A 23,185-nucleotide genomic window follows, 5' to 3' on the forward strand; every position below is an offset into this window, starting at 1 on the left:
TAAACAGCAGCATAGTAACCTTCTTCAAGGGTTCCTGAGAAACCAGAGCATTTTGTACAGGCCGTGGCTTTGCTCCTTCCCTTCTTACAGTCTGCCAAGAAAAATAATGCACCTTCCCCAGCCTACCGTACACTAGGAACGAGCCCCAGGGGCTGGCAGAGGGGCTGGCACCTCTGAGCTGAGCACGGTTCCCAGCGAGGCTGAGGAACCGCATGTTCTACTCCATGGGCTCACTTGGGTTTTTTTGTGTCTGGCTGGATGGTGCCAAAGCTGATGGAAACCTCTCCTACTTGTCCCATAAGCGTTCCCTCAAATTGGGGTAGACCCTCTCAGGAAGAACAGACGTTGGAGTATCGGCAGTTTTACGTGTGCAGTTTGATGCAGAGGCCATTGATGGTGTATTTTTGTTGAGCTCTGATACCGTAGAGCCGAGCTCGTGGTTACATACACACAGCCTGTCTGTCTCCTTCAGGGGCTGCCTCCAGCCCCACTGCCTGCTGCTCAGCTGCTTTGTGTCCTGGGGGGGGAACAGGAGTCGCATCCTTCCACCAGAGACACTCTTTGGTGAAGGCAATTAACAGGACAAGGGGTAGCGGTTTTAAATGGGAAGAGGGGAGATTTAGATGAGATACCAGAAAGAACTTGTTTGGTGTGAGGGTGGTGAGAGCCTGGCCCAGGTTGCCCAGAGAAGCTGTGGCTGCCCCATCCCTGGAGGGGTTCAAGGGCAGGTTGGAGGGGGCTTGGAGCAACCTGGGCTGGTGGGAGGTGTCCCTGCCCAGGGCAGGGGGGTTGGACGTTGATGATCTCTAAGGTCCCTTCCAACCCAAACCATTGTATGGGTCTATGATTCTATAGGTAAACTGATGGCATCATCAGCGTTTGCTGCCCTTTGCTGCTGCCGTTCTGTGGTCGGTACCAGCAGCTCCCACCCACGCCGGCGGTGCCAGGGGACACCAGCCCTGCTGGGAGGGGTGAGTGATATCCAGCCCGTGCCCGTGGAGCTCCTCCCGGGGGGGCACGGCCACGGGTGGCACTGGAGCTGTAAAAGCAGCAGTGGCTGCTCTTGGTCTGTGGCACGAAGGTCAGTTTTTCAGAGGTGCTCTTAGGGACACACTGAGCCCATCTATGCCCCAAAACTGCTTTCTGGCATTCTGTTTACACTTCGTGCCATCCCGACCACTCTTACTTCAGATTTACATCAGGACGTATGAGAAGAGCTAGAGCTAGTTTTATAAATATTTATATATAATAAGTACTTTTTTTTGTTTTGTTCTGAATGACCACTTTCACACTGTGCAATCTTCTCTACTAAGAATATGATATTTGGAATTCAAGATTTGCTTTTTCTTTCTTTCCATATGTTCTGTGTTAAACATATGCTATACTTTATATTTAAAAACTAGCAGCAGACTGAAAAAAATAGCCCACACCACAAAAATATGTTTGCTTCATTATCAAGAGCTTCTGGTTTTTTGGGTTTTTTTTAACACATGGGGGGGAACACCCTTGAGGACAATTTCAGAATGTGAAACTAACTTTTAAGAGCTGTGGAGAGAGTGAGCATCTGGTTCTTCATTTGCAGCACACAGAAGTCTTGTGATAGCTCAGAGCTATACAGTGCCGTGTAGAGGTGCTGACTGAGCTGTCAGTTTGTAGTTAAGGAAGGAACCCCTCCGATTCATTTGGGAATTGGCCTTTGAATACTGGGATAATGCTTAAACTGGCCCTGCTGAAGAACAGACTGAGACACGTGAAAAATGGCCAGTCTCTGACGTTCCCAGCGTCTGAGCTACCGGGGCCTCTCCCTTTCTCCCTGTGGGGGATGGCACAGGGTTTCCCACCGGGAAGGCCCTGTCAGTCCCCAGTGCAGGCACAGCTGGCACAGCTGGCACAGCTGGACGGGGGTCTGTCCGGCACAGCCAGGCTGTCACAGCGAGATGGTGATCCTGTCTGCAGCACTGAACTGTGAGGCAACGTGCTGCTCCTTATTGTACATATGCTGGTTTATATATTACTTGACATTAGCTCAGCCTGTGGTGGTGTTTGGGGGATGGACGGGGGATGAGGACAATGACTTCATCGTGAGGCAGATCAGCATCTGCATCCAGCCACGTCCATGCCCTGAGCCAGCTCCCCGTCCCTGCGACTCCCTCGCTGCGGGAGGAGAAGGCTGGAGGGGACCGACAGGGCCTGGGGAGAGCCAGGGGCTTCTCCTAGACCCCTTGGTGCATGGCCAGGTCAGGCTCTGTCTGAGCTTGCTCCTCCCTCCCTGCGCAAAGAGACACTTAGAAATGTCAACAGGAGGAGGAGAAAAAAGTTTAAAGGGATTTGAAGGAAATGATAATCATCCTCACAGTCTATTTCAAGATTGATGCCTAAGGCATTGATTTTTTTTTTAATTGATAAAAAGAAAATTAACAATCACCACAAAAAGATCCTTGTTTAAGAGTAGGGAAATGGTACAGTATGTTTAAATCGAGGTAAGATTTAAAAATCCTGTGATAAATCTAATTGGTGAATTTAGGAAAGGAAATGGGGTTTGTTATTAGTCGTATAAAAATGAAGTTATGTGGCTGTTGCTATGGTGACGCCTTGTTTATTATACAGCAGAGTAAACTGTGAAAATTTGCTGCCTGAGAGCGCTTCAAAGGACGTACTTTTTTCCCCCATTGTTTTACATCTTTTTCATGAATGTTTAATTTGCTGTTTGGGAGGGGAGGAGGAAATGCCCAGTCATCCTCTAGCTAGGTATGAATATTTTAAACTTCATGAAATCACTGGTAATTTAGAACTTGTCTCTGAAATTACCTGGTAAATGACCACAGCAACATTTAGAAGTAAAAAGCAATGAGGTGTGCACAATTACCTTCTAAAGCTGGAGACACACACATACTTAAGCATGAATTTAATTATAATACGGGTAGATTGCTGCCTTTTTTAAATCCTATCTGATGAGGATGACAGCTATTTCTGGTTGAAACCATAATAGAACAAAAGCCTACACTGTTAAATTATAAACTTATGAATAAAAATTCTCTTGCAAAAATAAAATATAGGTTTAATTGCTGTAATTAGTTGCATATTTCAAATTGTATTTTCAAACAAGCGTAGTTAAATTAAAGATAGCTTTGTGAACCCTCTTAACAGGGCTTACATATATTTAGCTGCAGTTAGTAAAGGGCTGATTTAAGCTAAATGATTTTTTAAATTTTAAAATGACCCAGGCATGTTGATAAGGGGTCTTGCACCAGTTGTAATAGAATTTAATCAAGCCAGTCTATCATTTGCATACGTAAGGCCTTACTGAAACAAACAGCCCTATTAAGCCCTGTGTTGCTTGTCTAAAAATCCTTGCTCCTGGTGATCCCTTTGCAGAGCAGCTGAGGTGCTTCCACTGGTGAACTGTGTCACACACAAGTGCAAACGATTCCAGACCCACCACTGTCAGCCAAGGCCGAGTAAGGGAGTGCTCTGCGGTGTCATTGTCCTGGGTAGGACCGCACAGCTCCCACTGCAGCTGAGCCCCAGAACATCACCCTAATTGCTGTAATGGGCAAATTAACAGCCATGGGGTTCTGCTCCCGTTATCTCTAAAGGTGTAAGCTCTGAGAACAGTAGGAACAAAGTACTTCAGCCAAACAGAACTGAAGCTGCCATCAATGAAGTGGTTTTTTTCCTTCATTGATCCCATTAAAATTAAGACACCATGACATAGAGAAGTGTACAAAATATTGTCCGTGTCACCTAACACCTTCATGAAAACATATGAAATGTAAAGATACAGGAAAATTCAGTTAGGAAATGCATCTGTAAAACCTACCAAAACCAAACAAAAAACCAAGCCAGCAAATCCCCCCCCTCCCCAACAGAAACTGACATGAGAAGTGGGAACGTGGTCAGTCTCTGCATTGAATCAAATCTGATTTCAAAGCAAAGTCTTTTTAAAATAAAGTCTTCCCGCAGCGCTTGCAACCCAACTATCACAGCATTATAAATTAATGCAAAAGATGCCAAAAGGCCCCTTAAGCAGAAAATGTCAACATGCAAATGTTAAGCAAGAGATTTAGAGAGGAACTTGAAGTCCCCAAGTCCCACTGAAAGGCTTCCCATCCCCTAAGCCCCTTTGAAAGTCTCAGTCCTGCTTCAGTGAAACAGCCAGACCTGCGAGTGGAAGCACGTTCTGTGTCTCCCCAGGCACACCTGTGGACACGCTGGTACCACATCAGGCTGGAGCTGGACCAGCATCACTCCCTCCCCGAGGTCTGGGAGGGAGTGTATGTGCTGCAAACCCCTGCAGAGAGGATGGTGAGGGACAGCGTGTCAGCCCGCACCGCAGCGAGCTGTCAGACCAGGGATGGGCTCGCCTCTTTGAAACTCTGCCACTTGGACATGAAACCATCACATGCCAGAGCTCCTCTCCCGAAGGATAGCACAGATTAAACTCAAATGATGAGGTTAATGTGGAAAGAAGTGGTTTTCGTTATGACTACAAGACACAGGCTTTTTTAAAAAAGGCTTCTCAGTAAACAGCTGATTAAAACAAAAGGAATGCCCCGTGTTTCCACGGGGTAAGACATGGAATGTGCCACTTAGGAGGTTTGGGAGTTTCTTCCTAAGACTCATTGATAAAGGCTTCGTTATTAACGTATTTTACAAACACTAAGGGAACTGCAGAAGTTGGCTTTTGCAACAAATAGGAATTATGAAGTTGCATTACAGAGGAAACGTCGGAATTTAACTTGGATTGAAATCCTACCCCACACAACACAGAGCAGATAAAAAGCTTTGGCTGAATCCAGACCTTGGAAGGCTGGAAGCCAGGAAAGGTTCCGCCCTACAGATCAGAACGTTCACTCAGCCATAGTCTCCCCAGAAAGAGCCAGCTCACACTTTTTCCACAAATTGTAGCCTTTGAAGAGGCTGGTTAAGACTAAAATGAACGGGTAACATTGAAACAAGACCAAACAAAAATCTGCTCACTGCTCAAAGTTACGGATTTACACTTCACTGATGGCAGCATTTGGTATTTTAGGAGAGCTTAGTACACACTTGTAATTTGCTTGGGGAAAACCCTGAGATGGTTTAACGTTTGCTGCGGGTGAGACATGAGCAGGAAGGACAAGTGGTGCTTCTGGGGGCAGCACAGAGAGCCGTGGCTCAGCTCAACCTTTCCACTGCAAAGCCAGGACAGACATCTGTTGGGTACCAGGGCCAAATCCACTGCTAACTCTCCACTGCACTATGATTTATTGTTTTAGATGGAAGCAGTGTTTATTACAGGCATCAAAAACCCATTGCTGCAATGTGTCATCTCCTGGTGTCTTAGTAAAGTAAATAAGAACTGTAGAAGCCGTGTGTGAAATTAACACCAGGAAACACTCAAGAAAAATATTTGCATGAATTATTGAGGGTTCCTGCACAACAGGACTCTCTTTAGTGTGTTATCTTTACTCTGGTAAGAGCCCGGTGAGAAGCTGTGTAGAAGGCTGATGGTGGGCGATGCATTCAGCTGGAAAAGGGCTGTTGGCTTTTCTGCTGGCTGCTGACCCCCTCCCCAAGTGCCACACCATGACGGGGCAAGCTTTTCAAGTTAGAGTAGCCAGGGATGGTACTTTGTGTGTGTGTGTGTGACGACTCCTTCTTATCGGGACCTAAATGCAAAATGTAGCTGTAGCTGCACTGGTCCACGCTCCCTGGGTTAAACTTCTGGTGAATGAAGCTTCTGGTGTTAGGGTGGTCTTTGGCTGTTTTCTCCTCCCCAGGAATATGCCCTGGGTCTGGACAGGTTCTGAGGGCAAGCGAGGAAGGAGGTGTCTGTCTGTGTGAAGAAAGGGCACTGGCACTGTGTTACTCTTCTGCCCAGTATAGCAACTCCCCCTGGACGGGACTGTTTCATCAGTCTTTCTTAAGCACAGCTTTTTTTCAGTCCGACAGCTCTCTGCCACTGACAGACATGGTGTTTGTGAAGGGAAAGCCTTTGCTGTGACATTTCTGCCTGTGCGTGTTCTCCACCTGAGGTACAGGTCACCAGCACTGTCCAGCTCAGTGGGACACGACCCAATCTTTATCAAGAATTCCCTGGGTAGAAGCTATAGGATGTAACTGCACAGCAGGCTTACGGCTTTTGGGAGAATAAGAAAGAAACCAAACCCTCTGAGATCTCTTTGAGAGGATGTTCACACTAAGATCTCAATGCTACAAGTACAGATCAGAAAAAAAATATCTTTCTGCTCTTTATCTTTTTCTTACTTCTCACAGACAAGTGATTTGGCTATACCTAATTAAAAAAAAAAAAGTGGCATAGGCTTAATTAAGATTTTAATTCAGTTACAGACTATAGGAATAAATCACTGCAGACTTGATCGTGACAATAAGAAAATACGGTGCCTATTCTTCCTCTATAACAGAGATAATAACAAATGGTGAGGAATCCTGAAGAGAAGAGAGGGACACGTTCTGAGCCCCTCGGGCAGGATGTGGTGGCAGCAGGTGACACCAGCTGTGGTAGCTGTGCTCCCGGGGTGGGGACCCGTGTCCCCTCCTGGGCACACCAAGGCAGGGTCTGCGAAAGCCACCTCCTCCTGGCTCCTGCCCCTCTGCCCCCGCTGGGCTGGCTGCTCCGAGGCTGACACGTCCCAAGGGACGGGAGGAGGAAGAGGCCAGCTTTTCTTTGTGGGAAATAAGGAAAAAAGAGCAGGTAATGAGTCTGTACTACGTGGATGAATTCTGTAAGGCATTGAGCAGCCAGCTGTACTGGCACCTTGTCTCAGAAATGAACGTGAGCTTCTCCTGGTGGCGTAGGGTGCTCTAGAGGCACCACGTCCCAGCGTGCGGGAGGGTCAGCACGCACCAAAGCAGCAGCCTTGGAGGGCTTTGCCAGGTGCTTTGCAGCTGGGTGCAGGCAGAGCTGGGGAGCTGCCGCTAATATCAGATGTTCGTTAGCTCAGACATGGCCGCCGATGGTGTAACCGTCCCGCCGCGCCGGGAAGCGACACCGCGTTGCACCCCGGTGGGCAGCGGGGGCTGCCAGGCTGCAGCGCGTCCCGAAGGAGCCGCAGGCGCGTTGGGCCACACGAGCTGCTCTCCCTCCAGCTCCTGGGGGTCCCTCAGAGCACTGCTGGGGCAGGCCCAGCCCTGCTGCTCTCCTGCGCGCCGTGCCCAGCAGCAATACTCAGTACTGCTGGTACCAAAGCAGGCCAAGGGCTCTACTGCAAGGCCGACCGTGTCTCCACCTAGCCAACAAAAGCTTAAATGTCTATTTCTGACCAGCACTTAAAGGTCCAGATGCTTCTCTAATTTGGGTAACCCTATGTATACACCTACAAAATCTGGATAAAAGTGCAGAAAAACTGGCTCTCTGAACTAAAATTACAATTCCTAACTACAGTGCTAACCAGAACCAGAAGAACTGTTAGACTTTGCGGTGGGTTTTTGGAACATGTAGGCATTCTTTGGAAATGCAGGCGAGAAACTAGGAAAATGTGAAACGTTGCGTTTTTCCCTAGGCTAAATAATGGCTTCCTTAGCATTTCGTACTGGTTGTGAACACAGGAATGAAATGCAAACCTTTCTGGGCTGTATCACTGCAACTGGGGGGAAAGAAGCGGCAATGAGGCCAAGGCAACCTCTCCTCCAGAATCTGCAGAAATCCTTTTTTTCCATGTTTGTATCAACCTGCAGGAGGGAGTGCAGGGGTTCCCTGTGTGGCACAGGTGGATACGGATCTGTTTGTATCAGCCATGAGTTTAGTCGTATGTGTTCTAAGTTTTTGAGGCTGGTACTTTCAGAAGTGCTAGTCAAAGCTATTTTCAGGGCTCTTCATGCTGTAAGTTTGCGACAAGCCCGCATTAGGGTATTAAAGCACTGCTTTGGGAAGCTATTATCAGTAGGTATTAATTATTGAACGCTACACCTTCTGGAAAAGTTGTTTCATCATTGGAAAGTGACCTTGTTAAAAGAGGCAGAGGGAAAGAGACGTATGGTGCCTCCTGAGATCAAGTGGAGTGATGCGTATCAAGAGAAGACACTAAAGATTTATTGTCTGTGGCAAAAGAAACACAGATCTCTGCTTGTGCAGTAAGTGTTTTTGACATCATACACTGTAAAGAATGATTGGATGCTGTAGGTTAAGAAGTGGTTCACTTAAGGAGAATAATAGACATTTCCACAGTGCTGTTTATATTAAGAGGTCTGACTGTGTGCTCTGTAGCTGGTCCCGAGAACCTGATGGTGTTCAAGTTAAGCCGGTTTTGGGTTAAAAGGCAGTTGAGTAATCCTAAGAGAGGACACTGAAAATTTATCTAAGTAAATGTAATTTAAAGGAAAAATCTTAGGGTTTTTTTTGTGTTTTGCCTTATTCAATGAGGTTTACAGCTAATGAACAAAACCCTCAGTGTAGCCTTTCACAGCTGCTGTTCGAAAAGACTCTGGGAAAGTTTTAAGTGGTTGCATCGCTCACGGGCTGCATTGCTGTGATGCTCAGATGTACTGTGTTAGTGACAGTCTGTGTTTCACAACAAAAGCTGCTGTCTTTTTTGACTCCTGTTCAACATTTACTGAAAGAAGATCCCTTTTGACCTTGGTGATTGCTGGTACAAGTTCTTACTGCATGATATCCGCACCAATGTGCAACAGTCCAACATCAGCATTGTTTGGAAGCCTTGCATGGAAATTTCATTTATTAACCTCACTCTGGCCTTTCCCCTGGAATTTTTCTTTTTTTCACAGCTGGTTGTGCAGTGCTATGCTTGTCTTCCAGGAATGCTGCAGTTTGGAGTTTTCCCATTGCCCAGTCAGCTTGCATTGTTCAAAAATCCCCAAGATAAATAGGAATTCAGTTTAAAATAAAAGCTAGGGGAAACCAACCACTCAGTCTCATCTCTCACTTTTACAAATGCCTCTGTTAGATGGGAGAGCGAGGCATTATGGCCAGAGAGCTTTTAGATAAATCATAATTAGATACACGTGCAAATACATCAGCTAGGCCTAGGCGCACAATTAGGCACCTAATTATGTTGAAAATGCAATTGCACACTTAGCTAAAACGGCCACGCTTCCTCCGAAGCCACCCGGGTGTTTCTGCCCCGTCCTCCAGCGAGGCTGCGGGGTGGCACCAGGTGAATGTCCCTCCCAGGGTGGTGGGTGTCACAGTCCCGGCGCCGTCCCAGCCCTCGTCCCTCGCCGGCGGGGATGGGGCTGGGGCTGGGTCCGGGTGCTCCCGCCGGGTCCCCCTGGGAGAGGGAGGAGATTGTCCCGTGCGGTGACATCTCACAGCAGAGCAGAGGTCTGACAGACGTCACGCTGACTGTGAGCGCCAGGGAAGAGGTGGCCAGGAAAAGGTGGTGTGGTGCTTCCTTGGAAGGATGAGCTGTGGCACAGGCTTGGTACCCACGCTGGTGTGGTGTCAAGGTACCAGTCCCTAGAGAATCAGGCTGCACTGAGTTATCTCTTGTGGAACTCCTTGTCTTTGAGGAAATTGAAGTGGAGTCATCAGGGGGTATGGCAAGAGAGGAGGAACTGGTAGTTCCCAGCATCTCTGGCATCGGGCCATCCTTGGCTTTTATTTAGCTATTTTTTTCTCTTTCTGCTGTGACTTCTTTTTCTTTCTTTCAACAAGGAAAAGGGGGGAAAACCCAGCCAACTGTGATTTGTGATTCAGCTGACAGTGTGTGATTGAAACTGCAGCTAGGTTGATTCCAAAGAAAAAAATGCAATTTAAAAACATCGTCACTATTCAGGGACAGAGTTTTCTTTATGGAAGCGTCTTATCGGAGAATGTTGTCAATGTCACCATCCACTTGGGGCCTAATTGTCCAGCCACTCACTGGCTGGATCAGTGCGAGAATCAGCATTGTCAGAGGAACAATGTGGGAGCTGAAGGTGAAGCTGGAAAGCTGTAGCCTTTTCCGTTAATACTGCATGGGTGAGACACGGGTTTGGTTTTGTTTCTGTTCACTTCTGCTAAAGGTTTTCAACCTGGATTTTAAAACCTGAGCCGAGGGCATTCGAGTGAGGTGCCTAATTCTCAGATCAGGAAAATTGAGTTGCATTTTCCATGTGCCTGTTCAACACGCTATGACCCATCTTCTTTATTCTTAGCCTTTTCTTGACTTACTAAAACCATCACAGCTTCACAGTCAGGGCTCCAGCAGTCCCTCACCAGCGCAGCCTTACAGCAGCCTGTTAATGCCATGCTCTGCAGAGGTGTCTGCAGGACGGCAGGAGCCCCAGCGTGGTACAAAGGGGAACCTCAGAAATGGGGAAGGCAGAGAACATGTTTTTTTCTTGGCCTGGCAGCCGAGAGCGAGAACCAGCACTAGATTGTACCCCTGCTGGAGACAGACCACCCTGGGAGAGAGGGAGCTTTGAAACAGCTTTTGAGCCAGTAATGCAAAAAGTTCTAGATGAGTGAGAGCAGTTAATTCTGTCTGGTAAAAGGACAGCAAGAAGACCAGAATTGCAAAGTTACACATCCACTGAGTGATCGTAGAAGTTCAGAAAGGAAAAAGCTGTCTATTTGTAGCTGTTTCTATAGACACGGGTGGGCACACGCAAACCCGCACTTGCCATTAAGGGAAGGAAGGGAGGACTGAAGGGCAGAGTCCCGCCGGGGTCCAGGAACACGCAGGGGCAGTGCTGAAGACATGAAAGGTTTTGCCAGCAGTGGTGGATATGCTTAATGTGTTTAAGAGCTTAACGGCCTATTGAAATTAAACTGCAAGTGCCTTGTGCCAGAGTCCTGTCTGCCAGCAGTCCTGTGAACTGCCTTCCCGAGCTCACTGCCCTCCTGCTACTCGCCAAAGTGCAAACCCCACCAAAGTACTTCACCTTCCCGCATACCAGGGACCAAATGAGGGAGATGGGGGGGTGTGAGGATCATTTTGACTGTTATATATCTAAACAGAATCACAGAATTACAGAATCTTTATGGTTAGAAGGGACCTTTGAGATCATCGAGTCCAACCATTACATACAAAAAAAACCCAAACAAAACCCAGCCTAACAATCTCGGGCACTAGAGCATGCCCTGAAGAGCCATGTCTACACATTTCTTAAATCCCTCCAGGGATGGTGACTCCACCACCTCCCTGGACAGGCTGTTCCAGTGCCTGACCACCCTCTCAGGAAAGACGATCTTCCCGATATCTAATCTAAACCTCCCCTGCCCCAACTTCAGACCATTTCCTCTGCTCCTGGCATTATTCCCTTGGGAGAAGAAGCCCACCCCCATCTCTCTACAACCTCCTTTCAGGTAGTTGAAGAGGGCAGTGAGGTCTCCCCTCAGCCTCCTCTTCTCCAAACTAAGCAGTTCCCTCTAAACATTTGCCTGTTTAGATATCTTTCCCCCTTTCTAATCCTTGAAATGCAATATTGTAAAACTCAGAACTTTTTTCTCCTTCTGCAGCACTTATTTTTAATCTTCAGGTGGTACAAATATTATAGTGATTGCAGTATGAGTAGTTACTCTTCCATACTGCTCAATTTATTAAGCATCCTGAATAAGAAAGAAGTAGCCCTTAAAATAAAGCAGTCACTTCTTTTTAACACTATGTTAATTCCTCTGAAGGAGTATCTGGAAGTGAAAACTTCATCTTAGAAGTCTGAGAATAAGGCTTGTTTCAGAGAACTTAGTAGCTAAGGAGTGAAGATACATCTTAGTGACAATCTTAGTTGTCATCATAATCTTAATAAAATGCCCCCTGAAGTTCGGGGTACCTCTGTCTGGTGGTACCAAAGGAAGGGGTCTCTGTTATAACCCGGCAGGGGGGTTCTCAGGCCTGGCCCTGGGTGTCGCTGTCAGAAAGATCCCAGAAACAAAAGGGCATTCCCAGCAACTGCCCAAGATTCAAACTGGCTGTTAGCGGGCAGAAGCCTTTGTCTATGGATGTTGCTATTTTATTAATGAAATGAAATGAAATACATGAGCTGCGACTGGTTGTGGGTGAGTGGGTGGATGCCCCAGGTCTCAGACGGGCACCCCAAGCCCCCCGGCAGCGCCGGGGCAGAGGAGGAAGCAGCCCTGACACAAGGATGTGCCCCAAAATGTGACATCTCTCTCCTGGGGTGAGCAGTGGTCATCTAGTGGCAACACAGAGGATTTCTATGTCCTTTAGAGACCTGCTACAGTCTGTAACGCTGGGCTGTGCTTGGGTTTGCTGGGAAGGTCCTTCCACAGAACTGAGTAACATCCAAAGAGCCCTCAGGCTCTTCTGAAAATTTTCAGCCCTAAATAATCAACTTTCTTCTGGAATCATACTCATACCTGTCCATCATTTTACAACCACTCCAAATTTTAGCAGGTTTTATGTTGTACTATAATGTAAAATAAAATACCATCCATCTACTTCGGCACAGAAAGATATAAAATGTGCTACAAGCTACCGTGTACTTTCCACCTGCATTTACCCTCTCTCATCAGACAGTAATATTTTGCATCCAGCAAGGAAATTTATATTTCAGACCATTAAAGAATTTCTGTTGTTTCTAGTGGAAAAAAGTAATAATGAATTCCAAGAAAATCTAAACCTTTTTAATTTGAGCAAACGGATTTGAATTGCAGGGTTTGGATTGCTGGACTAAGTAATAAAGATAGAGCACAGAGATAGAACTGCCTAACAAAAATAAAATAATCTTCATCTGTGAATGAGGAACCCCATGCCCTCAAGTAAAGCTGTTATGTATCCTCTGCTAGCTGTCCCACAGAGCTGCTGGAGAGAGACGTGAGCTTCATGCATTTAAACTTCATTGATGGATTTTCATTTAGCGTTTGTCCACCACAGTCATCAGAAGTTGCAAAATTCATTTCAGAGTGACTTGAAAGGAACAGAATCATATGCATGCATATATACTTAGTGACACGAAGCAGCATTAATAACTCCATTACTTGTAATTGAATTAACTTTTTTTAAGACTCTGTTTAAATTACATGAAGGCTATGACACAAGCCATCAAAAAGCAGCACATTCAATATTAAAATTAAATGTTAAGGCTGAGGGCGTGCCATTGTGTCACACTGTTGAGGGACAAAACTGAAATGTATGGAGGCGTTATAATTTATGGACAGATGTCAGCCTGAACCTTAAAATCTAATGGGCTTTGGCAACGTATGGCACAGTCACTTCTTTTACTGGTAGCAATTTCCCCTTCAGACAAAGCGTACAAACAGACGAAGATGAGAGGCGCCTGTAAATTGAAGGCACTCCATGGAGATACCGCAGCTGGGTTGTCAGAAAATAGTATGGCTTGTGAAGACTCCGTGATTTTTAAATGCTAATGGCTAAAACGTTTAAGGTTTTTTGTTAATTCTTTATGGAACTATAGTTCATAACGAACTTAGACATGCAAAAATTGATTTAAGAACAAAAATAATTTTGAATTACAGGAATACAATTAAAAGATCAGAAGTAATAAATATAATTTTTGATCATTTTTCTTCTTTTTCTCCCCACTGTCCGCCTCTAACATACACTGTCACATTCGGCAGCACACGTGCTGTAGTCCTTCCCAACTTTTTATCTTCTTTTTCATTCCTTGATTCTGCAAGAGCTATGCAATCAATGTCAAGATAATGGAACAGCTCCCTCACCCTGCCTTCTTTTTGATAATGTTGTATTAAAGCTAATGAGAAAATTTGCATGCATGAAATTATTAACATGTGCAACTGCTTTCAGGCTTTAGAGACTCTTGCATCAGTACGACGAGTACCTGGGTGGGCATATTTAAGCATACTCTGAACTCAATTAGCTACAATTTAGCACAAGCTTATAATAAATCCATCCTAAGTGAGTAAATCTCGAGGTCTGGGCTGCCACAGCTACCTGCAGGTGACACTAACACCTAGGTGATACATCAACTCTTGCTTTCTAAAAATAGTCTTTTCAGGATGCTTTCACAAGACTTTCCTGTTGGTTAGAGAATTAGAGCCCAGTGAAGTCAAAGGAAAACCACCCAATTTCTTTTCACCTTATTCTGTCACCAAGTTTCCCATCCCAGAGGCTCTCTAGATCCTGGTCAGTTGGCTTCCATCATCACCCGTCTCTATCTAATATAAAGTATTTGTACAATCTCCTCCAAATGGCAGTGAAAACACAGCCTGAATCTCCTAAACCATGGCAGACCACTGTAGAAGAACACTGAGACCTTTCACGTCTATAGCTACGGAGAATCCCATCTCTGGTAAACCACACCATTCCTAATAATCTATGGGAGCTTAAATGACTAATGAATTATTTTTGCTCCAAATTAAATCTCTTCATTACAGTGTTGTCAAAAAGCAAATTCTCAGGGGTATGGATACACAGTTAAAAGGAATGAGCAGTTGGAGAGTTTCTCATCCACTCTTGGTGTTTCACCTACAACATGGTTTCAGATTATTTTACTTCCTCTTCTTTATCTGTGACTCATAGGGAAAAGGCAGGCTTAGAGCTATGTCAAGGAACCACAGTCTTTAAAGTAATTTCATTCTTGGACTTCAAACTTGTGACAAGATGGAAGAGATGATGTGCAGAAAATGGGCAAGAGTTGTGTGTAACGGTTCCAAGGAGGACACGAGGAAGGGCTTCCAGATTGTTCTGTGTGCTTCCCCATTGATGGAGGTCGCTACAGCACTACAGCTGCTTTCTACAGTCTCTTTTTAGGTGAGCCAAGAGATCGATCTCATTTCCCGGGGAAAAATGGGAAATTCTTGGACTTGGTCGTCAGTAAGTCCTGCCTGATTATAGGCCTTTTTTTTCTCTTCCTAAAAAACAGCAATTACACTCTTCTCTCTAGTCTGAAGTATCTCAAGCCATTCTTACTTCTTATGAACGCTCTAAGAGCAGACTTTTCAGCTCCTGAGTAACTAAATGGTTGTGTTCTTACAATGTTTGCATTTTGCTTTGGCAAGCAGGATATGGCACAGCCTAGCAAGAACCAGAAATCTTCTGCTGTCGCTCACAGAGAACTTAAAACAAAAGAGCTCCTCAGCCCGAACTCCATTTCCATACATGGGATTAATTGTGTAAAGAAAGGAAGGAAAGACTGCAGAAATTTGTAGCACAGTTTGAATCTGCACAGAACTCAAACGCCAGGACTCTGTCACAGCCTTTTCTTGCCTAGTTTCATGTTCCTTCCTGCACACAGTACCTTGGTGAACACTGAAGCAGTGTTACTGGGATTTATCAGGTATTTATATAGCTGCAGCTGTGGACAGTGGCACCTCTATCCATCCTGTCTGTCCAACAGGAACTTGCTTAAAAACAGGAAAAGTGAAGGCCTGAACGCTAACTCATCAGAATTGTGAAAGGTAAAAAAGGTAGTATTTGCAATCTGCATGTTTCTGAATGGCCAGAGGCACACACAGATATTGCTGCACTTCAGTTAAACATGACTTAACTCTGCAAATCAAAGATTTCCATTTGAAAGGTAATCTAGATAAATGGCATCTATAGTTGAAATATGTTAATATACTTATCAACATAAACAGAGGAATACATGTTTATTGTGTGGAAATTTAACCTTTGTTCTAAGTGGTTTATTTTCATCACATTTTGCCAAAGAGTGTGTGATGCCTCTGTGCATGCAAATGCTTCTACAGCTATTTGTATGCATGTATACATATAAGAATTTCTTCATACAGAAATTTATGTATGTGTAAATTGTGTGAATGTAAATATAGGATAGGCCATATGTCCCAAAAGTCCCAAAAGAGCATCTGATGTTGATACGTAGACAAGTGTGTTAAGGACCTTCCTAATTAATAACCCAGATTAAAACCTCTTGGCAATCAATTAAGATTAATGACAGAAGTCATTCTCTATCCCCCTACGCCCGCGTCTCGGGCTGTGAAAACCCTGGGTCGTGAAACTTTAATCCTGTTATCTGCTGCCTCCTTCATCTGAAAAGCCTGGCGATTAGCAGAGCAGACACTGTGGAATTTGCAGCCAGCCGCTCGGACAGCTGCCCCGCTCTCGGCGGTTAATGGAAAGGGAACTAATCTGGTTAGGGGCGCGGGACTAGTTCATAAATCTGAAGGCCCAAGACAGTGGAAGCTGTCAGGTCTCTCCCACAGACCTACGACCCGTGGAACCTGCCAGCTTTCTCCTTGCTGCGGCCGGGGCGGCCGGGCGCTCGGGAGCAGGGCTGGCAAGGGCTGTGCCCGGTGGGACACGCGCTGCCCTCTCCTCGGACAGGGAGGGAGCAAATGTAGCTGCTTTTACTGCAGTCCACTCCATAAAAGGGATGTTTTCCAGAATTAAGGAAACAAATTTGGTTTTCCCCTTTTGAATCGTGCCCAATGGAACCAACAGTTACTAACAAAAACTGCACTGACAACTCAAATTTCTTCTTTTCAGTACAGGGGGAGAACTGCAACGCTCTTTATGGTGGCAGAGAAGCTATCTGACAGCTGTAGCAAATTCTACTCCACCCAGAAAAGATTTTTTCCTTTTTTAATAGGCATTATTGCCATACTGCCAGTGCAGGAATATTGGCAGAAAACATGTAAGAAGAAGAGGTGCTTTTAACTCCTCCTGCCTATGGTCACCACTGTAGGGGCGTTTAGCTCTGCTCCCTGGCCCAGCCCAACGCTGTGGGCTGAACGGTGCCATATCCTCGGTTACAAACCTCCGACAGTCAACTGACTTATCAAAGTACCCCAAAACCACCACGGTTCATTCTTCATCACCCCTTTAACAGAAAAAGGAAAGAAAGTATAAACTGGAGCATGAACACAGGGTAATGCATCATTTATAAATTATCTTGTTAATGCAGAAAACAAAACACGGCTTTGAAAACAAAACCTCCTGCTGCGGACTCCACGATGTTTGATGGGAGCCCTTCAAAAGAGTTCAGGGCTTAACGGAGGCTGTTTATGTGGGGACTTCGATCCGTACCTGCTGTCCCCTGTCACTCCCTGGAAACTTGGCGGCAGATGTTGCAGCGCTAAGTTGTCTCTGAAGTGGCTCTCTGTCCTCATCTCCCCACCACAACAGAGTCAAACTACATTAGATCTCTTTATTTGTGCCGGAGGCGTGTTTGGGAGCGCAGCTGTGTCCACCCCCACTCTACCTTTAGTGTTTCAGCCCCCAGGCGGCAAATGTGAGACCAGGCCTGTCGTGCGGCTCCTGCCGCATCTGCCGCCAGCGCGGCCGCCCCGCCGCAGCCTGCCCGCGCCCGGCCCGCAGCAGATGTCGGCGCCAACCTGCCAGCTCACACCTGTACAGCCTCCCCGCCTCGCCCCCGCTGCCTGAAAAATTCATCACTCCCAGGACTCCCCCCCACCATCAAAGTGCGGGCCTGCGACGCGCAGCCCCACGCCGGGCCACCCCCGGCACCGCACGGCGGAGGGGACAGGAGACGGGGACGGACGAAAACGCTCACTCGGCTTTGATACCTCATGCCTACACTTCAATTACTTGATCAAGGACTTGAATTCAGCAGTGAATTCTTCTACAAATGGGAACTACCAAGTTCTTAAACAATACAAGAAAGAAGACAAAGCAAAACAAGTGTGTGGCTGCTGTTCAGCCTCTCGCTGCACACACACTGCTCATCCCTGCACCCACGCAGACCTGTCAGGTACCGCCTGACATCTCAACATCCCAAGCTATGAGCAACTAAAAAGATGAAATATTTTTCCCCAAGATACAAAATAACATGCCAGACAGAAATTGCAGTCCTACAATGTCACAGGCTACACCTTAACAACCACTGGTTTAGATTTTATTCACCAGTACAATTCTACTCCTTTTCCAGTGGGGATACTGAAGATTAGTGGGGTACTCCTCTGATTTCCATAAACCAAGATGTTGGTCAGTGTCTTCCTGTCAAGTCCAGAGAAGGCAGATGCCTGACTTCACAATGGCTCAGCAAAGCCTTCCCTGGCAGGTAAGTTTTACAGTAACTACCCATCTTTATGGTCAGAAATCCTCAAAACGGGGCCTGACTGACAATTTTTTAGCCTTTTCAGGCACCGTGTCTTCTACGTTCCTATTTATATTGAATTTACCTGTTCAACTGTATTGTACTGTGTATTTTGTATATAGATTTGTTATTGTTAATTCTGCTACATGTAAGATGCATCATTCATACAAACAGTAAATAACCTGTCAATGGGACAACTGGAATGATGACACTAGAGTCTGACTATGCTCCCTGTCTGTTTCCACCATTGCACTTTGTCATGCTTCCAACGCTTTTCCTTATTTTAATTAAATCTCATCTTTCCTTCCTTTAGAATACTACCAAACTTCGTCCCAGGAAAATAACCTGAATACTGAATTCGCGTTCTCTCAAAGGTAACTAACTCCCTCCCCCTTTAATCCCTCCAATTCTTTTATGTCACCTTTCTGGTGTATGTTGCAAAAACAGTGCTCTCGCACACTACGGCTTCGTGGTCTGAGAGAATCTGATCTGTCACAGCCATCTGGGGCCAGTTTATGAACATCCTTCTAGTAAAGGCCACTTGTTCATGGGCCATGAGCGTACTTGAAGAAAGGCCTGATGGAGAAATGAGTTTCCTCACCCTTTTTTCTGTGAAAGTTGCCTTTGGCATGGAATTGTAAAGCTACATGAAGCAACTTGCACAAAAGTTACTGGTGGTCACTTAAATTTGATGTGGTTTTGGTACTCTGAGTGCCAGACTCTACTCTTACAAATAGCTGGTTATAAGAAAGATTTGGGTATTTGTTACAGAGAGTTCACATTCCATCAAGTGCGTGCTATGTTTTTGTTTTCCAGCTGAACACACACAAAATACAGAATCCTTAATTCTGTTTTCTGGAGATATGTGTTCCTGCAACACTCCTGGCTGGTGTGATACATCTTTCAATGCACTTTGTTTCCCCAACACGTTATTTTTCCCATTGCGGCACCCCTTTGGCTGCAGTGCTTTCTTTGGTTAAGGTCAGGTACTTAAGGGTGTACCGTGCTCCTCCTTTGCTGCCCACAGGGAATACCCGCGCGCACACAAACCTCATCTCCCTGCTGCGGCCGCATCAACGAGACCCGGTCGTACTGTCTTCGTAGCAGCGCCCACAGCGCGTCGAGGCGACCCTGCGGCGAGAGCAACGGATCAGTCAGAGAGAGCACAGCACGCCTGCTGCTACTGCCCAGGGAGAGCCATGGAGAGATGTGCTGGCAGAGCAGAGCACCAGTTCCCTACAGCCAGACAAGCCAAGCGTATGCCTGGGCTGTGTCCCACCCCAGAGAGCTGCCGTGCTGCTCGCTCCCATCAGCCAATGCCAGGTACCGCACTCACCTCTGCTGGGACCCACCAGAGGTAATATGTCTGTTTGCCAGAATTTTGGGCTGAACTGCCGCACGTCGTCTGGGATTTCTCCCACATAAACGTTGTGTTTTTACAGCACGTGTGCAGCACACTCCTGGTTGTCGGGAAGCTGGGCCCTCTGGGCTGGTGTGTGCTGCACCGTGCCTCCCGCACAGGGCGAGTGCACCACAGGCACAGCAGTGTGGGCACCTGGCAGGAGCATCCCGCCCCGCACGGCCGTGTGTGTCTGTATTTATGTAGATGTCTTTATTTTACGGCACTTATTATGTTTCACTTGTTTATCAGACTTTTTGCATATACTGTTTTATATAATTTTTTGCTTTTCTTGGTTGGCAATCATATATATGTTTAAAACTTAGTATAAACTGTCTCATTTTAGGCTTAATTAGATATACACAGAGATAGACCAAATACCAATAAAGCCCCTGTAGATTTTAGTACTCTTGCTGTATGATATGTCCCTTTTAGGGAAGGATAGCAGAATGTGGCAGTAATGATGAAGTACTGCATTTAGGGCTATAAACTGCTCCTGCTATTCATCCTGAGTAGGTGCTCAGTTTGAAAATAGTGCACCACACTTGGAATGGAATGCCTGAAAAATAATGTACAGTTCAGCATGGGTGAGACTGGTAAGGCAGACAAAATGCAGCCTTCAGTACAAAATTAACAATAAAAAGATTACCTTAATTGGCGTATACCACTTCTCCTGAATGGCTGGTGAGGTAGGCTTTGGTTTACGTGGTTTAGGATGAATAGGTTCTTCTGGTTCTTCTGGGAGTTTCACCACAGCATTTTTTGCCTTTTCTAACCTAGCCCCTTCTTCAGTGGATCCTTTATCGCCCCAGCGAACCTAAGCAAAGCCAGAGTTCAGATGTAGTAAATACACTGTATGCAAAGGACAAGGATGCTGTTGCAAACAACAGAAATAGCTAAAAAAGTTTAAACTTGAGAAAAGTTCTGCATAAACAAGAGGGGAGGGACTGAGGAAAATATTCCCTCTTCATTTTTGATGACAAGCATTAGTTAAATACATTTGTAAACATGAGTCTCTCAGTAGTGAAAAGTCAAGAGAAATACTGGGATAAAATTCTACTGTGCATCATACAGGCTGTACAGGAGACAGGAAATCTGTGAAATCTTCTCTAATTAATGATGTAAAAATATTATTTCCAGTTCTGACTTATCCTAAAATACCAGACCTTAATCTGGCACTGATGAAAGCCTAGATGTTTGTCACCCCAGATTTCCTAACACAGCATGTTTGTAGAGAACCCCAGTTTAGACAGAAGGTGATACCTGAGGAAGTTTTAGCAGAAGCTCCTTGAAACTGCTTAGGTTTTCAAGTAGTTCTGCAAGAAGACAAGTACTGGAGCAAACACAGATGAAGCAGTCTAACCAGCATAATAAGTAAATGTAAAACATGTAGCAATGTGTATTTTATCACTGCCACAAGTATATAAAATATATACAAAGGGTTCAAAGAGAAAAACCTGAATTATTGCTGTTGGTGAGACAATCACAGATTTCCACTTCCATAAAAGGTTGTACTAACTATGCTGTAAAGAGGAAATACAGGAAAAGCCCTTCCCTCTAAGAGAGATGATTTGTGCTGCTACAGCAGTCTTATTTCATCTCATACTGGAATCACTGTGCAGCAGTTTGAGCAAGGATGTTTGCTGCACTGTACAAAGAGACAAACCTAGACAAGACAACAAACGTAGGCAAGACTGTTACTTTATCATCCAAAAAGAGCATCTAAAAGCATGGCTGGAGCTTTAAAGTTCTTAGTAAAACTGGCCTGGATTATTTTCAGTGCAAGACTTTCTAAATTATGCCATCTGCTGCAATCTGGCCTATAAGGAGGACCTGATCCACCTAAACCCAGGAAATTAAATTCTGACATTACATCTTGAATGAATGTGACATGCTGATGAGTCACGACACTGTTACTGGAACACAGCTAACTGTTACTGCAGGCCCCCACCAACATACTTGGTTTTTTTCAGGGACCTCCTGACTGGAGATGCCAGACACGAAAATAGAAGAATCCAAGAAAAATCAGAGAAGACTGACCTTCCCCCACCAGGGAAAGAATTAAGAGTATTGCTGCACACTGCTCGGTAGGTATATGTCTGTTCTGTCTTGCTACCTACCAATCAAGCGCTTGAAAAGCAGACAAGAAACTAGTGGGATGCAACAACTCTCCCACTGCAAAGGGGCACACCAGGAAAAAGACATGCCCTGGTCTTCTGCTACCTGGAGGAGGGGGAAAACCACTCCAGGTGTCGCTGGGGACACTCTTACGATGTGCGGGTTTAACTCTGCCACAGGATGGGAGAAGGGAGCAGCCTGACTCCTGCATCCTCATCAGCGCCCTATGTAGAATGTGTGGATGCAGAAAGTGAGAAAAAGACATAGGCAAACTAGAGCCTAGCCCCCTTCCAAAAAATTAACACCTTAGAGAAAAATCTTGTCATTTCATCACCACCACCAAGTGTTTTTTACCGCTGCAATCTCAATGAAGAAAATGAGAGCAGCAAAGTATGACACAGCTCAGTTTGGTCTTTAATGCTGGTAACTCACCTTGGTAAAACACAGACCGTTATTTCTTAGGAGGGGGATTGTTTTGATCCTTTCTGTTATATTGAACTTTAGTGTTTGACTTGCTTAGTGATTTTTTTTCTCACTGGGGAAGCCTCTCCCTGCAATATTTGAATGGGCTTTCATGTCCCAAGTAGGCCCTGCTGAGTCATTAAAATGCATCTGTATCTTTGACTGTGATCAATGGTACTTTTACAGTGTTTTTTATGAGGCTGTTAAAATGTATTTTAAACACTGTTAAAACCATTTAGAGATAGACAGTGGATTCCATACTGATAAAATGACCTTCTCCTTCAGATTAAAGCAACTTCACCCAGGAGAAACCGGAATTTGTGGAGTCAAACAACACAACTTTGACATAAAAACTTACTGCCTGTAGTGGGTGGGGTCTGGAAATGACATCGTAAAACTTGAAAGCAACGCCAAAGACAGATCAAGGAAGAATGAACAACACTGGCTAAATCACTCTGGACTGTCGCAGAGGGCTGAAGTTGGTGGTGAAGGCAGAAGTGAACATGTAACTGCCCCAAAAGGGAATATATACAAGCAAAGAGAAGTAAGACGTTCCTTCTCTCCTTTTCTCTATGCAAGGAAGCTGCCAGAAGACTCAAGCTGCCAGAAGAATGGCAGAAGAATAGAGCACAGAGAAGCAACAAAAAGTAGACAACTGCATTACCGCATGAACTGAAAACAGGGCAGAAATGTAAGGACTAGTCCAGCACAGAAACCACGTTTAACTGTCAGGTAAGAAATAACCTCCCTCTGGCCGGTTGACCTTCACCATCAGGTTAGACTGGTTTTGTTTCCTCTCTCCTTTCCACATTTGTTGTGCCCTGATTCCCCAAAGGAGCCAGAGAGAGGTACGAGGTGTGGTACCGCTGTGTCCGAGCAGAGCCCACTCACACAGCTCCACGTTCAAATGCTGAGGCGGTTACTATGTGGTGCCCAACCCCAAATTTTGTTAGTACTCTCAGCTGCCAGGGAAAGAGACACAGCTCCACAGAACAAGGTCCCTTTCGAGAGCCCGTGATTGTGTTGTCAGCAATCTCATTTGGTTTACACATTTAGCACTTAGTCCTGCACAAAATTCCTCGCACAGATGAAAAAGTTTTCTAACCTAATCATTACTTTCTGCTCTATTCTTTGAAGAGGAAATGCTGTATCTTTGCCATGTGATGAATGTGCATTTCCTTACGGCACTGATGTTACCTGCATTCATGAGATATCGATCGGTTTTCTGTTTCATTGTGCAAGATCCCATTTACAAACTGTAATGATTAAATCTTGGATCCCCTCCTGAATCTCCTCCTGGAGGCT

General features: G+C 45.5%; 1 protein-coding gene across 2 annotated transcripts in view; it reads right to left on the minus strand.

Moving 5' to 3' along the window:
- ANTXR2 (anthrax toxin receptor 2) overlaps positions 1-23,185 on the minus strand; it is a 100,253-nt gene that overhangs the window by 16,376 nt on the left and 60,692 nt on the right. For both annotated transcript variants that reach the window (XM_014938363.1, XM_014938362.1), the window contains exons 14-15: positions 19,950-20,117; positions 18,952-19,032 (exon numbers count right to left, since the gene is read on the minus strand). In XM_014938363.1, the coding sequence (XP_014793849.1) occupies positions 18,952-19,032; positions 19,950-20,117 (249 nt within the window). The remainder of the gene's footprint in view (positions 1-18,951; positions 19,033-19,949; positions 20,118-23,185) is intronic.

This window comes from Calidris pugnax, unplaced genomic scaffold, assembly GCF_001431845.1.
Source record: "Calidris pugnax isolate Ruff unplaced genomic scaffold, ASM143184v1 scaffold72, whole genome shotgun sequence".
NCBI classification, from domain to species: Eukaryota; Metazoa; Chordata; class Aves; order Charadriiformes; family Scolopacidae; genus Calidris; species Calidris pugnax.